The sequence below is a fragment of the Arachis hypogaea genome, chromosome 5 (assembly GCF_003086295.3).
Source record: "Arachis hypogaea cultivar Tifrunner chromosome 5, arahy.Tifrunner.gnm2.J5K5, whole genome shotgun sequence".
In the NCBI taxonomy this organism is placed as follows: Eukaryota; Viridiplantae; Streptophyta; class Magnoliopsida; order Fabales; family Fabaceae; genus Arachis; species Arachis hypogaea.
The window spans coordinates 109406859-109427959 of record NC_092040.1 but is presented as its reverse complement, the minus strand read 5'-3'; the positions used below and the strand labels follow the sequence as shown (position 1 = coordinate 109427959).

The 21101-nt window shown below is 33.1% G+C and overlaps 4 protein-coding genes across 4 annotated transcripts; 2 read left to right on the top strand and 2 right to left on the bottom strand.

Moving 5' to 3' along the window:
• Nucleotides 1–437: 437 nt before the first annotated feature.
• LOC112802665 (aluminum-activated malate transporter 4-like) lies at nt 438–5200 on the bottom strand. Its single transcript, XM_025845980.2, has 6 exons — nt 4744–5200; nt 2416–2553; nt 1883–2146; nt 1612–1748; nt 1316–1462; nt 438–1168 (listed from the first exon to the last, which is right to left on the bottom strand). The coding sequence occupies exons 1-6, from the start codon at nt 5054–5056 to the stop codon at nt 569–571; spliced, it is 1599 nt and encodes a 532-aa protein (XP_025701765.1). The 5' UTR covers nt 5057–5200; the 3' UTR covers nt 438–568.
• Nucleotides 5201–5896: 696 nt separating this feature from the next.
• On the top strand, nt 5897–10074 carry LOC112802664 (uncharacterized). Its single transcript, XM_025845979.3, has 5 exons — nt 5897–6366; nt 7320–7413; nt 8323–8360; nt 8455–8590; nt 9467–10074. Exons 1-5 carry the CDS (start codon nt 6013–6015, stop codon nt 9877–9879), a joined length of 1035 nt encoding a protein of 344 aa, XP_025701764.1. The 5' UTR covers nt 5897–6012; the 3' UTR covers nt 9880–10074.
• A 2744-nt stretch (nt 10075–12818) lies between these two features.
• Nucleotides 12819–14867, top strand: LOC112802663 (homologous-pairing protein 2 homolog). Its single transcript, XM_025845977.3, has 6 exons — nt 12819–12986; nt 13173–13198; nt 13595–13862; nt 14005–14075; nt 14180–14368; nt 14453–14867. The coding sequence occupies exons 1-6, from the start codon at nt 12959–12961 to the stop codon at nt 14549–14551; spliced, it is 681 nt and encodes a 226-aa protein (XP_025701762.1). The 5' UTR covers nt 12819–12958; the 3' UTR covers nt 14552–14867.
• Nucleotides 14868–15244: 377 nt separating this feature from the next.
• LOC112802662 (uncharacterized) lies at nt 15245–17292 on the bottom strand. The gene is made up of 5 exons (XM_025845976.3): nt 16908–17292; nt 16734–16837; nt 16460–16631; nt 16186–16308; nt 15245–16110 (listed from the first exon to the last, which is right to left on the bottom strand). The coding sequence occupies exons 1-5, from the start codon at nt 17091–17093 to the stop codon at nt 15454–15456; spliced, it is 1242 nt and encodes a 413-aa protein (XP_025701761.1). The 5' UTR covers nt 17094–17292; the 3' UTR covers nt 15245–15453.
• Nucleotides 17293–21101: the final 3809 nt, after the last annotated feature.

Below are 21101 nucleotides of genomic sequence, written 5' to 3'. Positions count from 1 at the left end.
CAATCAGATAATTTATCGCTATGACTAAAAAGTGCCGAAGAAAAGTTATACAAAAATAGTGAAGATAACATTCCTTTACATTTAAAGGATGAGTCAAAAGGACATCTTCTATCAAAGAATAAAGTTATTGGAGTCTATATACCATGATTTGTGAGTTTTTGTAGGTGCAAGTTAAATGATATATAACTAGAATAGCTTCATAGATTTTTTTACGTGCATATATAATTTAAGAAAATTCAAAATTTATGATTTTTTGTACAAGATATATCACTATAGAAATATTGCTAGTGGTGTATCCTCTCTAATTCTTAAAAGCTAATGAGGCATTGGATATTCAATTAAAAGACTGAGGTTATAGTATTATATTATGCTAACATGATATTCTCTTATATAGTTATATGTAAAAAAGTATGGATATGAATTTTTATATAGAGAAATGAAAGAAATATATTCTTTTATCCACTAATATGAGTTTTACAATTTATAAATTGAATATATACAGTAATTTTATGTCATGATACAAACACAATGAGATATATCTACAATTTTATATAACCACACACATTATCTATAAAGTTTGGTTTTTGAACTCTGCCTTCTCACTAAGATCTTGGAATTCATCTACAAGATTTTGAAGTCTTGCAACAAATTCTATTAAAAGTGAAGCAAATGTCGCTAATGACAAGGAACTGGCACTTTCATGTACTTTGAGTTCAGGCTCACTAATTTCTCCTTGAAGTGTTAGATGTGGCCGAGACCAGTATCTATTTAGTGATGTTGTACTTTGTGAAACGCTTGAAGAGTCTTGAACTAATGAGGGTTCAATGTTACTATTTGAATTATCATCTCCATTTTCATTATTAATCAAATTGATCAAATATTCCTTATTTTCATAGACTTTCATATCTATTGAATTATCAAGAGTTTCATTTTCTTTATTATTCTTTCTTGTCATTTTCCAGCTATCATAGTTGACTAAAAGAAATGATTGTTGGTCAATCTTCGTTTGTAGTTGGATAGCAGCTTCATGTACATCAAAGAGTATGTCTGCATTGCTTAGCTTTTCCATCTTTTGAACTTTACTTCCAAGTTGACGCAATACTTTGGCTCCTTCATTACCAACCTTTTGAAGTTCATTACTGAACACCATCCTCTTTTCAGCAGGGGCCTATATTACAAAAACAAGTTATGAGCTATAAATCATGAACATAGTTACAAATATAATATCATACAATAATGAATCCAAAGTCAAGGAATAGTTAAACAGTATGAAATAATAATATTTGAATATAATATTTTATTATTCTTAATTCACCTGTATTTCTGAAAGGATACATCCATGCATTGCCATGACCATGAAAGCACAATGCCTCAGGGCTCCACTCACATTAACATAACTTCTCCAAGGATAGTTAAACTTGTAATATGGACCATGAGGTGGCTCCCATAATGCAAAATCTAACTGCATAATTATAGAAAAAGAAGGTAGCAAGAGTTAAAGATTTCACTTATAGAACTTTCAAATTCATATTATAAAATTATATTTTCTAAAAGGTTAAATTGGCAGGTAGAGAGCTATGGGCATCAAAATAGTTATATCTAATACAATACCAGTGTTTCCTCCTGATTTGATGATTGTACTGCTGCTCTATAACCTCTGTAAAGTGGATCATCCGATGCTTGATAAATAAGAATTTTTGAAGGGACCCTTTGATATTCAACACATTGAAGGTAACCATTAACACAACCTAGACAAAGTTACAACGAAATAACTAGCTAAGACTGGAAATAACAATGCCAAATCGAATACAAGAATTTGAAGTAAGAAATATAAATAAGGATAAATTTGGAGAAGAAGCGTGAAAAGAAAATTTGACTACACCTTCTAAAGATGCTGCAACTCCGTTAAAGTTTTTTACCACTAAGTCATGTAAATCCTCTCCTGACCAAATTGGATATATAAAGATATTTACTAATAAAGCTGTGCCAGCTCCAACAGCTATAAGAATAAGCCTATAATAAAATGTCGTTAAAAAATCTTTACTATCTGCCACTAATACAATACAAAATGTCAACATGAACACACGAAATCCATATTCATATGGCTTCATGTTTGGGTGTTGCTTCACATAACTTGCTAAAAACCCTGCACACAAGAAAAACAAAATCACCAATCCTTAATTTTCTTTCTTAAAATAAATATTTAGATTATTTTACAAGATGTCTTATACTTATTCGGTACACAGAGTTATGGATAATTAATCATTTAATGAGCTAATAATATAACTTCACTTGAAAAAGTACAGTTATTGTTAGCAATCAATATGTACATACATCTCATTGAAACACTTGTGAAAATAGTGAATGAATTATTGCCAATAAAATGAAAGATCAAATGGAAAAGAAGATTTCAACCTGCAATAAATATACTAGATACAATAGCAATCTCCCGAAACTTTCCAGCTAACATGGATAACTCTCCAATAACCAAAGCAAGTCCTCCTGCTAAAGTTGTTCCCAAAGTGCGATTTAACCCTTTACTAAGGGTTGCACCTAAGCTCGAATTACCAAAACATGAAATAAATAAATCAGTTACATAAAAGGTGAAAATTCTTCATCAACTATATCAGCAAAAAGTGAAAAAATAAAATAGATTCCTAAAGTGTACATATATGATCATTTCCATCAAGTAACATAGATAAAAAATATACTAATTTTAATATTATATAATATTTATATTTGGTGTGAAAATCTAAGAACAAAAGAAAAAGCTAACAAAAACGAAAACAAAGAGCGAGCACACGGTTTCTCTGTGGACCTCAATCATCTTGTAAGACTGACACTGATATATTTGGGTCACCAATCTTGTTGAGGTTAACAACTCCATTGTAGTAATATATTTTGGATGCTTTCAAATAGTTCAAGATGCCATACATGGGAGATTCTTCGCTAGCCGCATCATCTTGTGTAAAAATAATTTCTTTTTTGAAGACTCTATCAAAAGAAATACACCACACACATACAAAGAAGAGGATAAGATGTTCTTACATGATGGCAATATAATGTAGCCACTCCTTAAATAAGTTTGATTAGAAGGAGGAAAGATTCCTTGAATGTATAAAAATCTTCTGGCCTCAGAGATTTCAAAGAGTCAATATCTTTAACCACCCTTTAAACATCCTCCTTGAATACTACTATGATAAGAGCACTACATGTCTATTTTGGAAGTTGGGGCAAGTGTTGCTCCTTCATAACATCCAAATTACCACCCTCCACACCACAAAAGAGCTTTTGAAAGAATCTCTTTACATCTACAGTTATATTTTGTTGCTTTGTAATCTATCTCCCATCTCCCAATAACAAACTATGAACTTTGTTACTCTTTAAAACTATTCCTAAGGTTCATGTTGAAGAATTTTGTTTAAACTTTTGGAACCAGAAAATTTTTTCTTAAAAGAGAAGACTAGTATCACTTTGAAGCTCTTACTTAATTATATATAGAAAGAAAGCATTAACCGTCATGCAACCCCACTTTTGGGTCCTAACACGCACTAAGCACGTTATACATTGCCTAGGAGCATGACGTATAAATATTGTAATTGACGACTACCTACTTATGACCTTGCTTATCTTCCACGTAAATGACTTAAAATTGGAAACTATTCAATATGAACACAAGAAACTTTGCTAATTGCTCCTCTGACATTCCAAGATATTTCTTGAAAAAGGCAGAAATCAACCCATCCTTTCATGATTAAACTCAGATTCAATAACAACCTAATTAGTATCATTGAGATCTCTATCTCTTATGCTTCCATTTGGATGGAGAGGATATCTTTGTCATTGGTGATATATCTATTATTGATAATAGTCTTTTCTATTAGCTAGATGTTCATTGTCTACTTTTGGTATGCTGCCGTCGTTAATTGACTCGCTTTACTCTTCTTTCTCTCATAAGAAACCTAGAATTGCAACAAAGTGGCCCTTGGTTCAACATTCAATTCCAAAATTTGATATCACATTAGCCCACCTTGTTGTATCACTTTATCATGAACGAACAGAATCTTTCACCTCATTCTTTCCTTTCCATCCCTAGATGAATGATCCCTGTCACCAAGTCATTCCTACCAAGTAATCATCCTTATCATTATTTATTTTCTATCTATTTCTATTATATAAAGGGGATATCATAATAGTTTGGTGTCTAAATTTCTTTCTTAGAATATCTTTAATTATATATAATTCATAAAAAAATATTTATTTTGTTATTTTTCATGACTTAAATTCAAGACTTTTTAGCTAAGTTATAAATAATTTGTCATCTTAACTAATTCTATATTTATTAATTTTTAGCACGTATTTAATATATGAAAAATAGATCAATAGACATATTGTGTCTATTGGTATACTAGTAAAAAATAAATGCAACTATTATTGAATTCTTATAACTAAATATATAAAGCATTTTATTTTTTGTAACAATTTTAATAAATATGAACCACGTATTAAATTTCCCTAGTGCTTTTTCAATAATAAAAATTCGCTGTCAATGAACAATGATTCTCTAACTACGTGACAAAATCAATTAAGGAAGAAGGTGTTTGCATGTCAATGAATATGCTTTCAAACTTGGGTGAAGGAAAATAAAAAGAAAAAGGAAAAAGAAACATAAACTTAAAGGATTATTAGAATATCGCTAAAGGTAGAGGAAAAGAAAAAAGAAAGAAAAATTCAAAATAATACCTACGCTAAATTCAAAGACCACAATAACAGTGAGGATGGCCCAGATTGAATACTTGTTGAGTTGTTCTTGTTCAACATATATAAAGAGCGAAACGAGGGCCAAGGAGAGCCCTGATTTGATTGCAAACATCAGTTTTCTAAAGCCAGAACGATCCATTGGGTGAAGGTGCAACCAAAATTCACGGAACCCATTTTTTATCCTTTGCATTCGAGTACAGCGTATTTCATCATCATCATTTTTGTTGCCATTAAAATCAGTGTAGTTTCTCTGCGGGAGAAGACTCTCCTTGCTGGTTCCAACCCTCGCATCCATTTGAATGGATTCTAATAACCACAAAGACTCTTATGCCATTTTTGCGTCCAACATAATTACATGAAGAAAATGTTTAGGGGAGGTGATTATGATGGGTTACTTTTCTCCGCTTGAGGGCTTTGTTTTTCTCTTTTATTCAATAGGGGGAAGAGTGAATGATAACAAGGAAAAAGGAAAGAAAAAAATTGTAAAGGAGAAGAAAATGCGCCAAAGAAGATAAAAGGAGCGATTGAGAAACGTAGAGTAGAAAACATATTGAGGCTTGTTTGTTAAGCTTTTTATTTTAAGAATTTTACTCTTTTCTGTTTTTTTTTTCTCTTAAGAAATTAATTGCTGAATTTTATCTTAATCTAATTAACATGAAGTATATACTGTTTTTAGTTTAATTTTTTTGATAATTTATTTTTTAAAAGTAAGATATATAAACATAACAACAAGTAACCGTTATTATGTATTAAATGTTAAAATATGAATTTGCAATAAAAATGAAATCTAAGAATGACTTGTCCAGTTTAAATAACCAACTTAATTAAGCTTTTTTTGATAAAATAACTTAAATAATAAACGATTCTATTAAAATTAACTTATAAATAAGTTATTTTATATTTGAATTTTTAACTCTAAAAGTACTTATTTTATAGAAATGTGATGAAAAAATAAAAATATTATGAGAAAATTTATTTTTTTAATTTATTTATAAACTCCTAAATAACTTCTTAAAAAATTATAATTTAATTTTAAAAATTACACCAAATATTAATACTACTATTTTTCATAAGTCAAAATTAAAAAAAAAATTTACTTCTAAAGTTTACAAAAGACCCTTGGTAAGGTTAGACTCTGTTGTGGCTCACTCGAAATGAGGGTAACAACCACATCCACGCTACTTTGGGTGAACCGTTCGTTGGTGAAGTACTTGAAGTCTGAATCGTGAATTTACTCAGTTAAGCCACTCGATGCCCCACCTTACTTACTCTCAAACTATGACCACAACGACGTCGTCTCCACCACTTCTGTGCTCCTTCCTTGCATCGAAACAATTGCTCCTAAAACCTTCACTCTCTCTTCCCCAATCTCCCAAATCAAAACCGCTCTTCAACTCTTTCTCCGCAAAACCACCTGTCCCCAAAGCGAGAAGCACCAATTCGAGGACCGTTTTGTGCTTCGCGGGTCGCCGAAAACCGGTTGAGTTAGCCGAAGCCTCGCCGGAGGCAGGTAGCGATGGTAATTTCAGGAGAATATTTCAAATAGCATTGTGGGTTGCAGAGGCCGTCTACATTTTGTGGCTCTTCTTGCTTCCTTATGCCCCTGTGTGTACACCTTTTGATTTTTTCCGCATTTATCTTCCGGTATCAATTAAGTGAAAAAATTTAGAGACTAAAATCGCTCTTTGCCATGTTTCCTTGAACTTATTACCTGTTTTAAATTGTCACTGCTTTTAAATTATTTATCACTATATTTCCGTTTTGACATGGTGACATTTTTTTTTTTGGAATTTTTGGTTCACTGCTAACTTGGATGCATTCTCCTTTAGGATTAGTAGGGAACCATGGAATAGGAAAAGTAAAACAAAAGCTAATTTACAAAATTGTATCTTTAGATTAATGATAGTAGTATTCGAAGAGCATTTGATAAAGATAGAGTAAATGACTTGTACGGAATAAGTGTATAATCAATAGAGAGATAATTGATGTTATTATGGAAGAGTCAACTTTTGAAAATATATTTTTGAAATTCATTTTCAGACTTTACGAAATTATGATGCTTGGCATGAATGTTCTGTTAGTTGGTGAGTGAACACTTTAAAGCTTATTACATCAAATGTGTTTTGCACATTCTAGTCACAATTGTAACATTGTAGGCTCTGCTGGATGTTCAATGATCTGGATGTTCAATGATGTTATATGGTATATATGTTTGGTTCAATATAGAGGGAAAGAATGCTGACCTTTTGGGCAATGATCTCTGATGATTAATACTTAATCATAATAATAACTACAAAAATATTTTGTCACTAGATGGGGTTGCATATATTAATTAAATTATTTTTAAGCAACAGGTTAAAAATATTATGGAATTAGAGAAAAGAAGTGTATGATTGTATCAAAAAGTTGCTCATATCATCCCAGGATGCTTACTCTGCTCTGGTGGGAAAGTAAATGATTTAACCTGTTGTATTATGCGTGATTATTGTTCCTGAAAATTTTATATTGGTGAGATTGATTTGACTTGCAAATCTAAAATTTGACATGCATTGCAACAGGGAGATCCTGTATGGGCAATCAGTTCTGAAACAGTTAACAGTCTTGTGGGTCTTTCGCTCAATTTCTTTTTCATCCTGCCTTTTATGAACTTTGGTATGTTGACTTAATAACTGCTGCCGATTACACTCATAAATGATGAATGAGTTGTAGCTTGTTCTTTCTTGATGAATCTTCATGCAGCTTCTAGACTCAAGAATTGCATTGTCAGATGATGATAACTAATATTCCGGGTTTTTTTATTTATTTTATTTTTTATTTCACAGTTAGGTTGTAGCATTGATAGTTATAATGATCAAAAGCACTCTTGTATCAATGACAGTTGTAATGATAAAAAACAGAGGTAGCCACCAAGGCCAATAGCAGTCATAGATATGGGGTTCCCCAACAAAACACAAAAATCTAACTTTGGAACTTTGACATAATCACCAGAAATACTTTCACAATTTTTATAGTTCCATTGCTGATTATTGAAATGGATCCTTTTTTACTTTGTTTATATTGTGGATATTTGGATTACAGCAGCTTTGTGCTACAATGTAGCCTCAGTTGGTTTTGATAAGATTTATTCTCTGAATCCTTTTCTCCGTTCCTTTATATGGTCATTCCTGTTGCCATGCCACTACACAACAGGCTTATTAATATATATGCTCCTGTAAAATTTTCTACGAGAAATATTGTATAGTATATTATTCTGTTTATAGGTCCATGCATGAGTGACCTTATACTTCGTTGAGGTTTGTGTTCTGGTAAGTTTACTAAACCAAATAAAATCATACTGGTATCTTTCCCCTAATTGCAGTTTCTGTGTTCAACTTGATCAATAATATTAATTGGTCTAGTCATATTTCCTTGATATGTAAGGTTATTTAATACAAAGGCAAAGGCAACATGTGGAACTTGCAGCCTGATATTTAAAAATAAGTTTGGGAACATATACTGTATGCATTTTTTTTTTATCCTTTCTCTTTAATGATTTGTTCACACGACATTCTGGCAGAGTAGTTGGCATTCATCTGATTGAGGCCCCAGTTCTTCATCCCGTAAGCATTATTGAACAACGTACATATTATTGGATCCAAATTTACATTATTTGATTTGAAAGTCTCCATGATGTTCAGAATTTTCTTGCTTCAGATGGCTGAAGGCCTGTTCAACTTTGTGATTGCCTGGACGTTTATGTTTGCCCCAGTGCTGTACACAGATTGTAGGAGAGATAGATACAAGGGTTCTTTAGATGTACTCTGGGGCCTTCAAATGTTCCTCACAAACAGTAAGTTTCATTCGACTCTCTTTACGTGACATGCATTTTTGTTATCTTGTTCTGATTATTTGCTAAATTCAGAACAGAAAGGAGTGATGAATAGTCTGGTCACGCTCAGTGTCAATATTCTCTATGATCATATACTCACCACAAGTATATTCTCTCTGTAGAAGCAAACTAGTGAAATATAGTTAAATTGCTTCACAGTTGTCCCTGTTTCATATACTTAAGAAAGTAATGCTCTTCATATAATTGGCTGACAGGATTAAATGCAAGAATTCAATTCAATTTTCTTTTACCTTATTAAAAGGTGTAACTGCAATCCTACTCAATTGGTCAGCGGTCAAATGCCAGCTGTGGCATTTGATCCGCAATTTCTTTGGGTAAGACAGTTCACCAACCAACAGAGTCTTTAATTACTTCTGTATTATTTCCACCACTTCTCCACTAATGTTTAACACGGTTACCGAAGTTACAACTCTTGCCATCACTATTCATAAGCAGTACAAGAATTTTCTGGTTCATAGTGATTAGGGAAACTCAGCGCTGGTAATGTTGGGGGTTTGACTAGACAAAAGGGTGGCTGTCCGCCAATTGAGGTCCCTATATGTTTGAAGAATTTAATTACAATCTACCGACAGTGTTAAAAGAATGATTTATGCTGTTGACCAATTAGATACTTGCATTTATATGAACTTTGAGATAGTGAATGGTTTAGTTAAACACTTTTTTCTGTTGTCAATTCGTGATTGGAGAATTGGATGTATATGTAAAATTTTTCTCTATGTGCAAGTTTCTGTTTAAACTTTAAACTATGTTTTATTCCCAAGTTATTTTTCCTTTTTGTTCAATTAATTGAGTTTCTTTACGTATTCATGATGGCAGCATTCTTGATCCCATATATGGCAATCCGATTGAACAATGCTGACGATGTCAGTGGTCCAAGCAAAAGGTCGGAACTAGGTTCCTTGATGACCAATGGTGCCTCATATGTTGGACTCATTGGTGGGATTACATGTATCGTGTCTATATTGTGGGCTCTATATGGCAGAACAGATGCAAATTTTGGTGGCATAGCAGATAGATGGGAATTCCTGGTCGGTTTCTTCGGATCAGAAAGGTTGGCTTATGCCTTCATATGGGACATATGTCTTTACATGATTTTCCAGCCATGGTTACTTGGAGACAACCTCCAGAATGTTCAGGAAGACAAGGTTGTCTTGGTAAATTATCTTAGGTATATACCCGTGGTTGGTATAATTGCTTATCTCCTTTGCTTGGAGCCCAAAAAAGTTTAAGTGTTTAATCAGTTTATCTTGCATGGAGAGCTTCTCAGCCGAAGGAGTCTTACTTGAACATTTTTACAAGTGTTATTGATTACAAAATATGCAAATCAAGTGCACTTTTGTCAGTTCCTTCTTGTGGATATTTGTAATCTCTTGAAATTTTAGGCAACTTTATTGGAGCAATAAGATGTAGCTTTATGGACCTAAGCCTTCACTTGCTGGCTCACCTGAGCAAACACAACTTTTGCTACCTCTTTTTTGATCCCTTTCGTCGATAGAATTTCTTCAAAACTTGAAACGTTTCGTAGACGTTAGAACCCAGGTGAATTGTATAAGAATGATTAGCATCTTCCAATAAAGTTATTTGAACCCCCATTTTCTCAGAGCAAGGAGCTCTCCCCCATTTTGCTATAAGACCCAAAAATTTATGGCTTGCTTTCATTTTGGGTGTGTTAAAGGTTAAAGCTCAAGTGCAGCGCCCTTTCCTACTTATATACAATAATAACAAACAATAAAACCAATTTCAACAGCTCACTTGGCTTCCTTCCACGCATCTCATTATATTTTATTGTGATGCATCACAAAATACCCATAGTCGTCCGTGAGATTTGCATAAATACTCAATGTAATTCTCAAGATCCCGATTTTCACATTTTAGTCTTCCAGATAGAGTTCCGAGCACTCAAAGTGGTCCCTAGATATATTTCTGGTTATGAGTCATCACCGAAGCGCTAACGTGGCCTCTGTTTGTCACACTGGAGGGGTCCAACTGCTATCTGAGCTAGCCAATTTTCAATTTGTACCCACGTTGGTCCTTCCCTTTATATCTAATCCTAAATCTCCAAATTTTTGTAAATTTCATCTCTTCTTGTTCATCGCACTCTCCTCAGTCTACAGCAATCAATTTCCATTGCCGAATTGGAGAATGTGGTGAACGGCAATGAAGCTTTGATGGCAAGAATGTCTGATAAGGATAGCATTGATTCTATGATGTTGGGTTGGTCGTTTGATGAAGTAGACGAGGATATAGTTGATTCCCATATGGAAACAGCATGCTAATCTGAAGCAGTTACAGATCGAGGGTTACAGGGATACAAGATTTCCAGATTGGGTGGGACATTCTTCCTACCACAACATCACCAAAATATCACTGGATCGTTGCAGGAGTTGCTGTATGCTTCCTTCACTTGGACAGTTGCCCTCTTTAAAGCACCTATCAATTTCATATTTTGCAAGTCTGGCAACTGTGGGTGCTGAGTTTTACTTTGACCAGAACGGTGAATCTTGTTTGGAGACACCACCATTCCCAATGATTGAAACTCTTTCGATTCACTCAATGTGGTGCTGAAAGGAGTGGCTTTCATTGGAGTTAAGCTTTCCATAAGGAAGTGTCCGATGTTGAGAGGAGATTTGCCAAATCGACTTACATCTTTGCAGGAGTGCGATGAGCTGAGTTGTTGTGTTCCAAGGGCTCCTGAGATTTCCACTCTTTCAATTTCAGGAAAGCATCTAGTGGGATCCATGGTGGAGGCCATTACGAACACGCAACTGAGTTGCCTCACTTCTTTAAGCTTCTCAAATTGTTCCTCCCAGATATGGTTTCCAGTGAGTGCTATTCCCCCATCACTACAACAGTTGAGGATGGAGGGTTGTAGAGAATTAGAAATTCAAATGAATGGCCAACACTACTCACTTCAGGAACTATACATATGTAGCAGCTGTGATTCACTTGCATCCTTCTCCTTGTTGGATTCCTTTCCGAAACTCGTGCGTCCTCAAATCAACAACTATGGAAACATGGAGTCTATTGTGGTGTCACGTTCTCTTTCATGTCTCATTTTTTATATATCGACAATTGTGGGAGTTTGAAATCTGTGGCAATGCTATGGATGGCAGCACCTCAACTTGAACAATTCTCATTAGTGGCTTGTCCAGAGATTGATTTGTCTGATACAGGGCATCCACACCGTAGCCTTAGATTTCTTGAAACAGCAACATCGAGAAATTGGTGAGCTCTGCAGCATTCATGCATACAAAAATTTGGAGATTTAGGGTTAGATATAAAGGGAGGGACCAACTTGGGTACAAATTGAAAATTGGCTAGCTCAGATAGTTGTTGAACTCCTCCAGCGTGGTAAACTGCCACGTCAGTGTTACGCTGATGACTCATAACCAGAAATATGTCTAGGGACCACTTTTAGCATTTTGAGTTCTATCTAGAGGACTAAAATAGGAAAATCGAGATCTTGAGAATTACATTGAGTATTTACGCGAATCTCAGGGACGACTATAGGTATTTACTCCAACGTCGTATCTATTCGTATATTTTAACCATAAAAGTTGTAAAGTGTCTGTGAGTTGGAAGAATAAACTTCCATTTTGACTTTTAAAAATTTTAATTTTGGATAAAGTAACTTTTAAAAAAATTGGCATTTTGTTTATGAAGATAATTTCAATTTGAGAAAATGCATCAAATATAGCTACATATTTTGATGCAATTTTTAAAAATTTGCTTGGAAAAATTTGATTTTTTTCATCTTCCAAATTTGTTGCCTAGAGAATTTATTTTAGTAATTTTTATTGTGAATGGAAAAAATTAAAAAAAATATATAGTTTTTTTCAAGTATTTATCTCGTAAATAATTTTTCAAGTAATTTTATAAAAAAATGGATCAAAGGTATGAAATATTTTACACTTATAAAAACAGAGCATTTTATTAAATTGATATTTAGAGGATCAAGATTTTTTTTAAATAATTATTTCATAAAAAATTAAATCTTTTAAGATGCATAATAGTTACTCGGTTTGGAATTTCATATTAGAATGGAAACATGGAAGAGTGTAACTTCTAAGATTCCCAAATTAAGAAATTTGAAGTTTTAAACAATAAAAAGAAATAGACGACTGAAAATTTTATCTAAGCTAAAAATAATTGTGAATTGTAGCTAGAAACGTAAAACGATGTCGTAAAGACGTAAACAACCATCTTCACAAGTCTCCAGTATACTTGCCAGGCAATCCTCACTTGACACTGAAACAGGAGAAAAGGGAGTTCCGTAAATTTTCCCGCCCATTTTTCATACTCCAAACAATGGCTCCAAAATCGGATAGCGCGGAAGGTAAATCCATCACCGTCGCCGCCACTTCCTCCACCCTTGCTCTCTTTGATTGTTAGATTCAGATTGAAGCTCTCTATTCTCTGTTTTCCCCTTTCTGTTAGCAGCTTTTGCTTTAGCGATTTCCTTTTCTGAACTGAACATTTCATCTATTTTATTTATTTATTTGTGCTTTCGTTTAATTCGCAGCGATCGTGTTGAACTTCGTGAATGAGGTAACCTATGTTGTAGTCATATACTTTTGATGCTAAATGGTTGTTTGCGCTTGTTCTTCACAAGTAATGTCTTCTTCGAACAGTAGCGTTCATGAATCGTCCTCACTTTCTTTTTAATCAATTTCTATTATTATTCTTTTGCCAGTTTAGTTTCTATGCGTTAAAAAAATTAGCATACGGTTATGAACTATATACTTTTGCTTATATTGATAAGTGTCTTTGGTGAAATTCATTGAGGTTTCCATATTTTGCTTATGGTCTTTTCAGCTTCTTTGCCACCAAAGTAATTGAAAACAGCACACTTTTCTGAACTGAATAATTTAACTTATGTTGATTTGGGTCTTTGGAAAATTCGTTTATTTTCTGGGGTTTTTTTTTTTCACTTTGTTTTCTCAGCAAAATAGGCCTTTAAATGCTCAAAATGTGGCGGATGCTCTGCAAAAGTTCAACCTCAAGAAGGCAGCCATACAGAAAGCACTGGACAATCTTGCTGATGGTGGCCGTATTTCTTTCAAGGAGTATGGCAAGCAGAAGATATACCTTGCCCGGCAGGATCAGTTCAACATTCTGAACAGTGAAGAGCTTAACCAGATGAAAGAACAGAATGCCAAACTGCAAAAGCAGCTTGAAGAACAGAAAAAGAATGTTAATGAGGTTGAAGCAGGTACACTGAATTATGTGATCATCAAACCACCGCATTAATTAATGTTATCAAAAAACTTGTTGTTGATAGTTTTCATCAATTTGAGATTTCAAAAAAGCTCCTTTTGAATCCTGAAATTTATGAATGTAACTTGTAACTGCAGAGATTAAATCATTGCAGTCAAATTTAACACTGGAACAGATCTGTGGTAGAGAAGCAGATCTGAGGATGGAGGTAGCTAGTGTGCATGTTTAGTGCTGAATTTCATTGTTGATAAAAGAATTTGCAATTGTGCAGATTTTGACTAAGATTGTTTCCATCTCTGGCTTCTGCTTCAGGTTCAAGAAATGGAGAACAAGTTGACCAAGCTACGTGGAGGTGTTACCCTGGTGAGTCCTGAAGAACGCATGGCTGTGGAGACCATGTTATCAGAGAAAATAAGTCAGTGGAGAAAGCGTAAAAGAATGTTCAAGGATATATGGGACACTCTTACTGAGAATTCACCTAAGGATCCCAAGGAATTAAGGGTATTGTTTTGGGTCATCATGATCACGGATTTTGTTTTATTTTATATATCTGTTCTAATACTGATGCATGTTTGTACTTGGCAGGAGGAGCTTGGAATAGAATATGATGAAGATGTTGGAGTGAGTTTGCAATCATACAGTGACCTTATCCAACAAGGAAAGAAAAGGCCAAGGGGTTACTGATATATTTATAGGGACGGAGTCTCAGATGTCTGCTCTTCCTAATCAACAATTAGGTGTGTATATTCCTTGGGGTTCTGACCTTCCTGAACATGTTTGAAAATTATATTCCCTATGTAATTGTTTTACAATTCAGACCTAGTTGTTGCCTTTGTTCCCTAGTGAATTTACAAGCATGACTCACTGCAATGTTATTGTTTATATCTTTTTAGGCATTGACATTAGTTGCATTGGACAGAAATATAGCATGATTCACTAATGTACATGTTTCAAGGTCATATCAAATTATCAATATGAAGCATTTTCCTACTTGATTTCAGCATCATTTCTGCTGATGAATCACTAGTGACATCTAACAGATTCCAAGAATAACTCTTAAGCACGATGTTAAGATTCTTACAATTGCTTTGCCATGTATGACAGATTCAGTTTAAATTGAACAATTCTAAGCTAGAAAATACCATTTTTTTTGTTTACCCAAACGGTATTCCCATAATGGTTAACAATGAGTTTAATCTATATTAACTTGACATAGCCCATACAATATCAATTATGAATGGCAAACTCAGTTAGAAGTCTCTTAAGATCATCTGTTTTTCTTTTCTGCCATCATATGTATTATCAAATATCATTCTGTTTCTTATGCAAATGTCCACAGGGTGCCTATTTCTATGACACTGTTGCAACAACTGCAGATGATTTCATTCATTTTTATTCCACCTAAATAAATTAATTTTACAAGTTACAACACTGCAAATCCAAAACAATATCTTGATAATAAAAAAATAAAAAAATATTGAATCCATAATTACACGCTTAGATAAGCTACTAGCAAAACTCACATCCAAAATGCAGTATGGAAAGCAACATACATTTATTTTCAATAGCAACCTGTACTTGTCTACTCATCTAGTCCTCACAGAAATTGGCCTCTTCTCCAAATCCAACTGAGGTCCACTTTGCATCTTGGTTCTTGTCACTTCTTTATTAGATTCATGTTTCTGAGAGCCTGATCCAACTGCCTTACCCTTAGTATATTTTGGAGAAATCGGCATAGAATATTGATTTATGTTCATTTTATTATTGGTATCGTCATCACTTTCATCAAAAACTACTTCCTTATTTAAAGTATCAGCCTCAATTTCTGCATCAACTGACACCTTCAAAATCTCATCAATTGAATTGGAACCTAAACTGTCTTTTGGTTTCTCTAACCTGTTTATATTCTTGTTATCTCCTAGAGTTTCATTAAAGATTTCTGTCTCTTCCAGTTGAGGTTTATGTCCATGAAAAAATTTTCTCGGTTTGGGGCTTGAAGTGTTATGATCATCAGGATCATGGGGTTCAGATCGGGAGAGTTCCACAGCTGCCCTTGCGGCAGCTGCTGCAAATGCTGCTGACTCAAAAGCTGCTTGTGCTGCATCAGCTACATCCTTGTACTTTTTCCTTGCCTTAAATGAATCGGATAACTCCTCATCTTTTCCTCTGTTAGGGAAATTATGAAAAATCTCTTCCCCTATCCCTTGCTTGTTCTGGTTTTGATTTTCCGCATTGAATTGCTCCTGCATATATCCCATCAGATACCATTATTTGCTGTCTAGAAAAAACTATATTGCTTCCTTTGGTTTTATATTTACCTCAACCGAAACAGAGGAAAATTCTTCAAGTTGCAGAATAATATTGTTCTCAGAAGCAATTTCTTTGAGTTGCTTCATTCTGCTTTCCAAGCTTGGCATCCTTGTTGACAGCTTTTGTACCATCTATAAGTAGCCACATAAAAAATGATGAATACAGAAAAGAAAAATTACTCAAAAAAACTAGTGCGATTTATTAGCACAGCCATAACAAAATAATGGGAAGATGACAATCTGAGACTTGTTAAAATAACTGATTATCATATAAGATACGTACCTGAGGATGGACTCCACAATTGTTCCTTAACTCAATAGCCCGTGAAGCAAACTCTTTGCCAAACCGAGATGTCAAAACTGCACGAATCTCTTGTATCTCTGGAAAATCTCCACACCTTGAAGCCGCATAGAGTAAGCCGGATGCTGCCTCCTTCAGTTCCTCAGGGCATTCCCTATAAAAAGAACAAAACACAGCTCGTGAATTTAATAAGTAAAAAAAAAAAAATTCATCAAGTAAAATTGCAAATTATGAAGTGTAGAGCAATAAATTTAACCTCTCTTGTTCAATGAGATGGATCCTTTCGATCACAAGGTTGCAATATCCTTCAATCTTGTCGTACACATCCAACATATTTTGCTCCTTGATAACATGCTCAACCTATGAGAAGAAAAATGATCAAAGTATGACTTTTATAAAACAAATAATAATATTATACATGTAAACTTACTCGAAGCAAAGCTCGTTCATGGTGGTCGAGTTGGAGGAGTTGAAGGACATCGCAACGGGCTTGTTTAAGGCGAACCTGGCGCTGGTTCTTGAGTACAGCAATGCGTGAAATGGCTAACGTTATGATAGGCCTGAACTTTGCAGCCTTGAAAGTTCTTCCAAGCAGAGCATCGAGCTTCTTACCCATCTTACAGTAGAGGAGGAGCGGAGTAAATAATTTCAACTATGGCAGGCACCAACCTCTGGAAACACGCAAACTTGAGGGCGTTCATTCCAGTTATAGAGAATGGATCTTTTAAACGCTAGTTTAAGAATGAACCAGAGGACCAGTTGGCAAGTAACTAATTCGTCATTCAATTATTTATTTATTTATTTATATTTATTTTGTGTTGCATGCATAACTTTACTTATTTATTTATTAGAGGTGAGGTAAAAGTGTAAAACCGTAAAACCTTAAATGCTTTCATCATATTCTTAATATGCTCATCGATATTATTATTATTATTATTATTATTATTATTATTATTATTATTATTATTATTATTATTATACCTAAAAAATGGTACTTACTTACTAAAAAAATAAAAAATTAATATTTAATTTAAAAGATATAAAAATAAATAATTTTTAAAAAATAAAAATTTATTACAAAAGATAAATTAAATAAAATTTAAACACCAACTTAGAGAGACCATAAAATTGATGTTATTATTGTCTATTTTCTATGTTTTAGATATTATTTAATGAAAAATGCTACAAAAACGGAAGAATTTGTTAATTTTGATTAATAATTAATTATTAATATTTAAAAGTGTGAATTAAAAATATATTGTTAAATTATTAAAATAATAAAATTAAATTAATAGTTAAAAATAATAGTAAAAAATAATAAATTATCATAATATTTTGATACTTTTTATTTGTAATTTGATTATGAGAAATACATACTTATTTCTCATTGGTAAGGCCAATTACCGGATTAATGAGTTTTGGGTTTTATAAAATTGAAAAGTTGAACTTTCATGTTATATACATGGAAAAAATCAGGCAATTTACCATATATGTAAAATAGATGTTAAAATATAAAATATATATAATTTTTTTAAATGTATATTTTTTATTTTTTGAATGAAATATTTTTCACAACACTTGGGGAATGTGTTGTTTAGTTTTTCACATTTCATTTTAAATATGTTTAATAAAAATATTACGGATATAAAAAATTAGTCATTAATTAGTCATCATATATTTATATATATGTATTATTTATTTTTATGTATATTTTAAATTTTAATATATATTTTATATAAATTACTAATTTGGTGGTCAATTTTTTGTGTACCCATATATAGTTGTAATTTTAAACTTTAGAATTTTTCGGAAAGAAATTTAGAAACAAAAATAAAAGACAAAACGAAATTTTATTATTTTTCATTTTTATCTTCACAAAATTTAAAACTAAAATATTAAAAATAAAAACAAAACATTTTTCAAGTTTTCAACAATGCTTTATCCTTTAGTGTGACTCATATTTCAAGTTTTCAACAACTAAGCGTGTTTTATAAGTGATACCCCGTACCACATTAATACCACAAAACCTATTGATAGCCAATTCGTATATTTAGTAGTTCTCGTAATGTCCTAAAAATACAAATAAATTTATATTTAAAATTGAGTAAATGTTCAAGTCAAATTAGTTATTTAAATTTTTATTTAATTAAATTAATGTCCAAAATTTTACAAATCAATCAATTTTTTCTCTGTCCGATTTTTTTTTTTTTGTTTAAACTCTATTTTTTCACTCATTTATAGATATTTTCTTTCGGGTTGTAGCAATTTTGAGCTCCCTACTCAACACTCTATAGCCAATAAAATCCCAACTCCTTTTTTTTTGTGCGCAAATAAGTCTCTATATTATATCATTTTATTATACTGAGTTAAGCATAATGGAATACATTCAAAATTTCGAAATGGTTCATTTTGCTATTATGGTCATTTGGGCTTTCTTAGCAGAGAAGAAAGGAAGTATTGGGAACAATGGAACCAAGAGGGAACCTGCTCTAGATGGCTATTACGCGGTTGGTAACATTTCGAGGAAAAGAACATGAAGTGTGGCGTCTGAGTCGCCATGCACCTTCAAAGAAGGTTCTGTTCATAATATGAACGAGTTGAATTAAGAAAGGAACGAGGGACATAAATGAAAAAGCAAATCCTTTGTTTAACAAGTAATCATCGTTTTGGTACGACTATTTCATGAGAGGCATCAGACGCAAACCCCGCACAGTTATAGGTCCACGTCCATTTCATTATGCGTAAGCACGATACTTAAGTTCAACAATTATTGTTGAGCCCCAAAAACACCAAAGTTCGACAATTATTGCTACTTTTATTCTTTTAAACTTGTTTCTTTTTTCTTAATATATGATTTTTGTCTTTATCAACATGTTATATCTTGATTTTAAGTTTTATAAACAAAAAGATTTGTGTTTGGTCCCTTGTTCTTATATAGTATTAACAAGTTTTAAAGTAAGTTTCGTAAAACTTATCAGTAAGTTAAAAAAAAAAAAAAGCTGAACACAATAAAAATAGAAAAAAATTAACAAAATAAGAAGATAAAAACAACAACAAAGACAAAACTTATTTTATTGTCATCCCTAACATTGTCATCAACAATAAAAGAGATCCACACCACTTCATTTTTTATTAAATTTAAAATAGTTTCATGATTATTTTCTCTAAACCTATTTCTTCGTTCTGAAAAATCATTCTATTACTTTCTTGAGACATTTTAAATAATCGTAAAGAAACACATCAACTATTTCTTATGTTTTTTCTTTCTATTATGAATTTCTGTCCAACTGTCAAAATGTTCTTTTAACGTGACTAGAATGAACCATAGCCTGCCAAAATCAGATAACCATGCAGATCACACCTGTCAAGTAAATTTACAGCAAAAAAAATAAGTGGTGAATATATTCAACATCTATTTCACATAATACACAGATATTATCATCCTGGTTAACAACTCCTAGTCTACTCAATCTTTTCTTGGTATTCACTCTGTTTATCAAAACAAGCCAAATAAACAATTCCACCTTTGGTGGAACTAAGCTTTTTCAAACAGTTCTAGTAAAACTGTAACTTGTTACAATCTCGCCGGAAGTGTTTCTGTCTATAACACCTACACAAAAGAGTTAGTAGAAAAACATCTTCTATGTCAAACTTTCACACAACTCTATTCTTTCTGCCATATGTTAATTTAATCGGCCTTAAAATATCATGTAACTGATTCACTAGGTCTAACTTTCATTGGTATAACTCTCGCCTCTGTTGGAAGTTTCAAATCCAATCTAATCAATCCCAAAATTCACAATCCCCTATAACAGGCCCTCTTTGTTTTGAAACTGAGAAGAGTATCGAGAAGCAAGCTTTTAAAGACCCACATTGTAGCCAGACATCCTCCCAAAATTGAGTCATTCTTCTATCAGCTATCTCCATACACTGACCAGTAAGGATCTTGTTCCTCACATGTTTTTCGTTAATCTATAGCTGGCAAATATCCTTTCATAGACTGACTCTGGTAGGTAACTGGTAAATATCACACATTTTTTTGTGATTTTTAGGTCTGCAATATCTTGCTTTCTGTTTTTGCTTTGCCAATCTCCTTTTTTGAGAATTTTTTTTATTCTGCGGTTAGAGAATTGCCATGATGTCATCTTCTTCATTGTACAATATTGAACTTGATGCCACTGCTAAATCCTATATTTTTCTATTTTCAAGCATCTACTCCTCTAATTTAAAAACCTGACTATCTTTGGTACCCTCGCTCCCTTCTTTGGTACCATCTGCTCCTCTAATTCCCATTGTCATCTTAATCACGTGTAGAGACCACACCATTTTCCTTCGTTAATGTTCTTCCACCTTGATCTGTTTCTTCTTCATCAACACAAACCCTTGTAACGGGTTCCATGCTATAACCATCTGCAACCTCAGCCCCATCATCCGTATTATCATCAATGCTGTCTACATCCTCATCAGCACTACTTCCATCAAGTCCACCCTTCGTTGCTTTCACTATCGCCATTAAGTGTATTCCAACTTAGTTCTCTGTCTCCATAACCCCTTCATTATCACATTCTATCGCAGGCGACGTCAGTGCACATCTCTTTCTCGGCCACATTGAATTCCAGTTGCC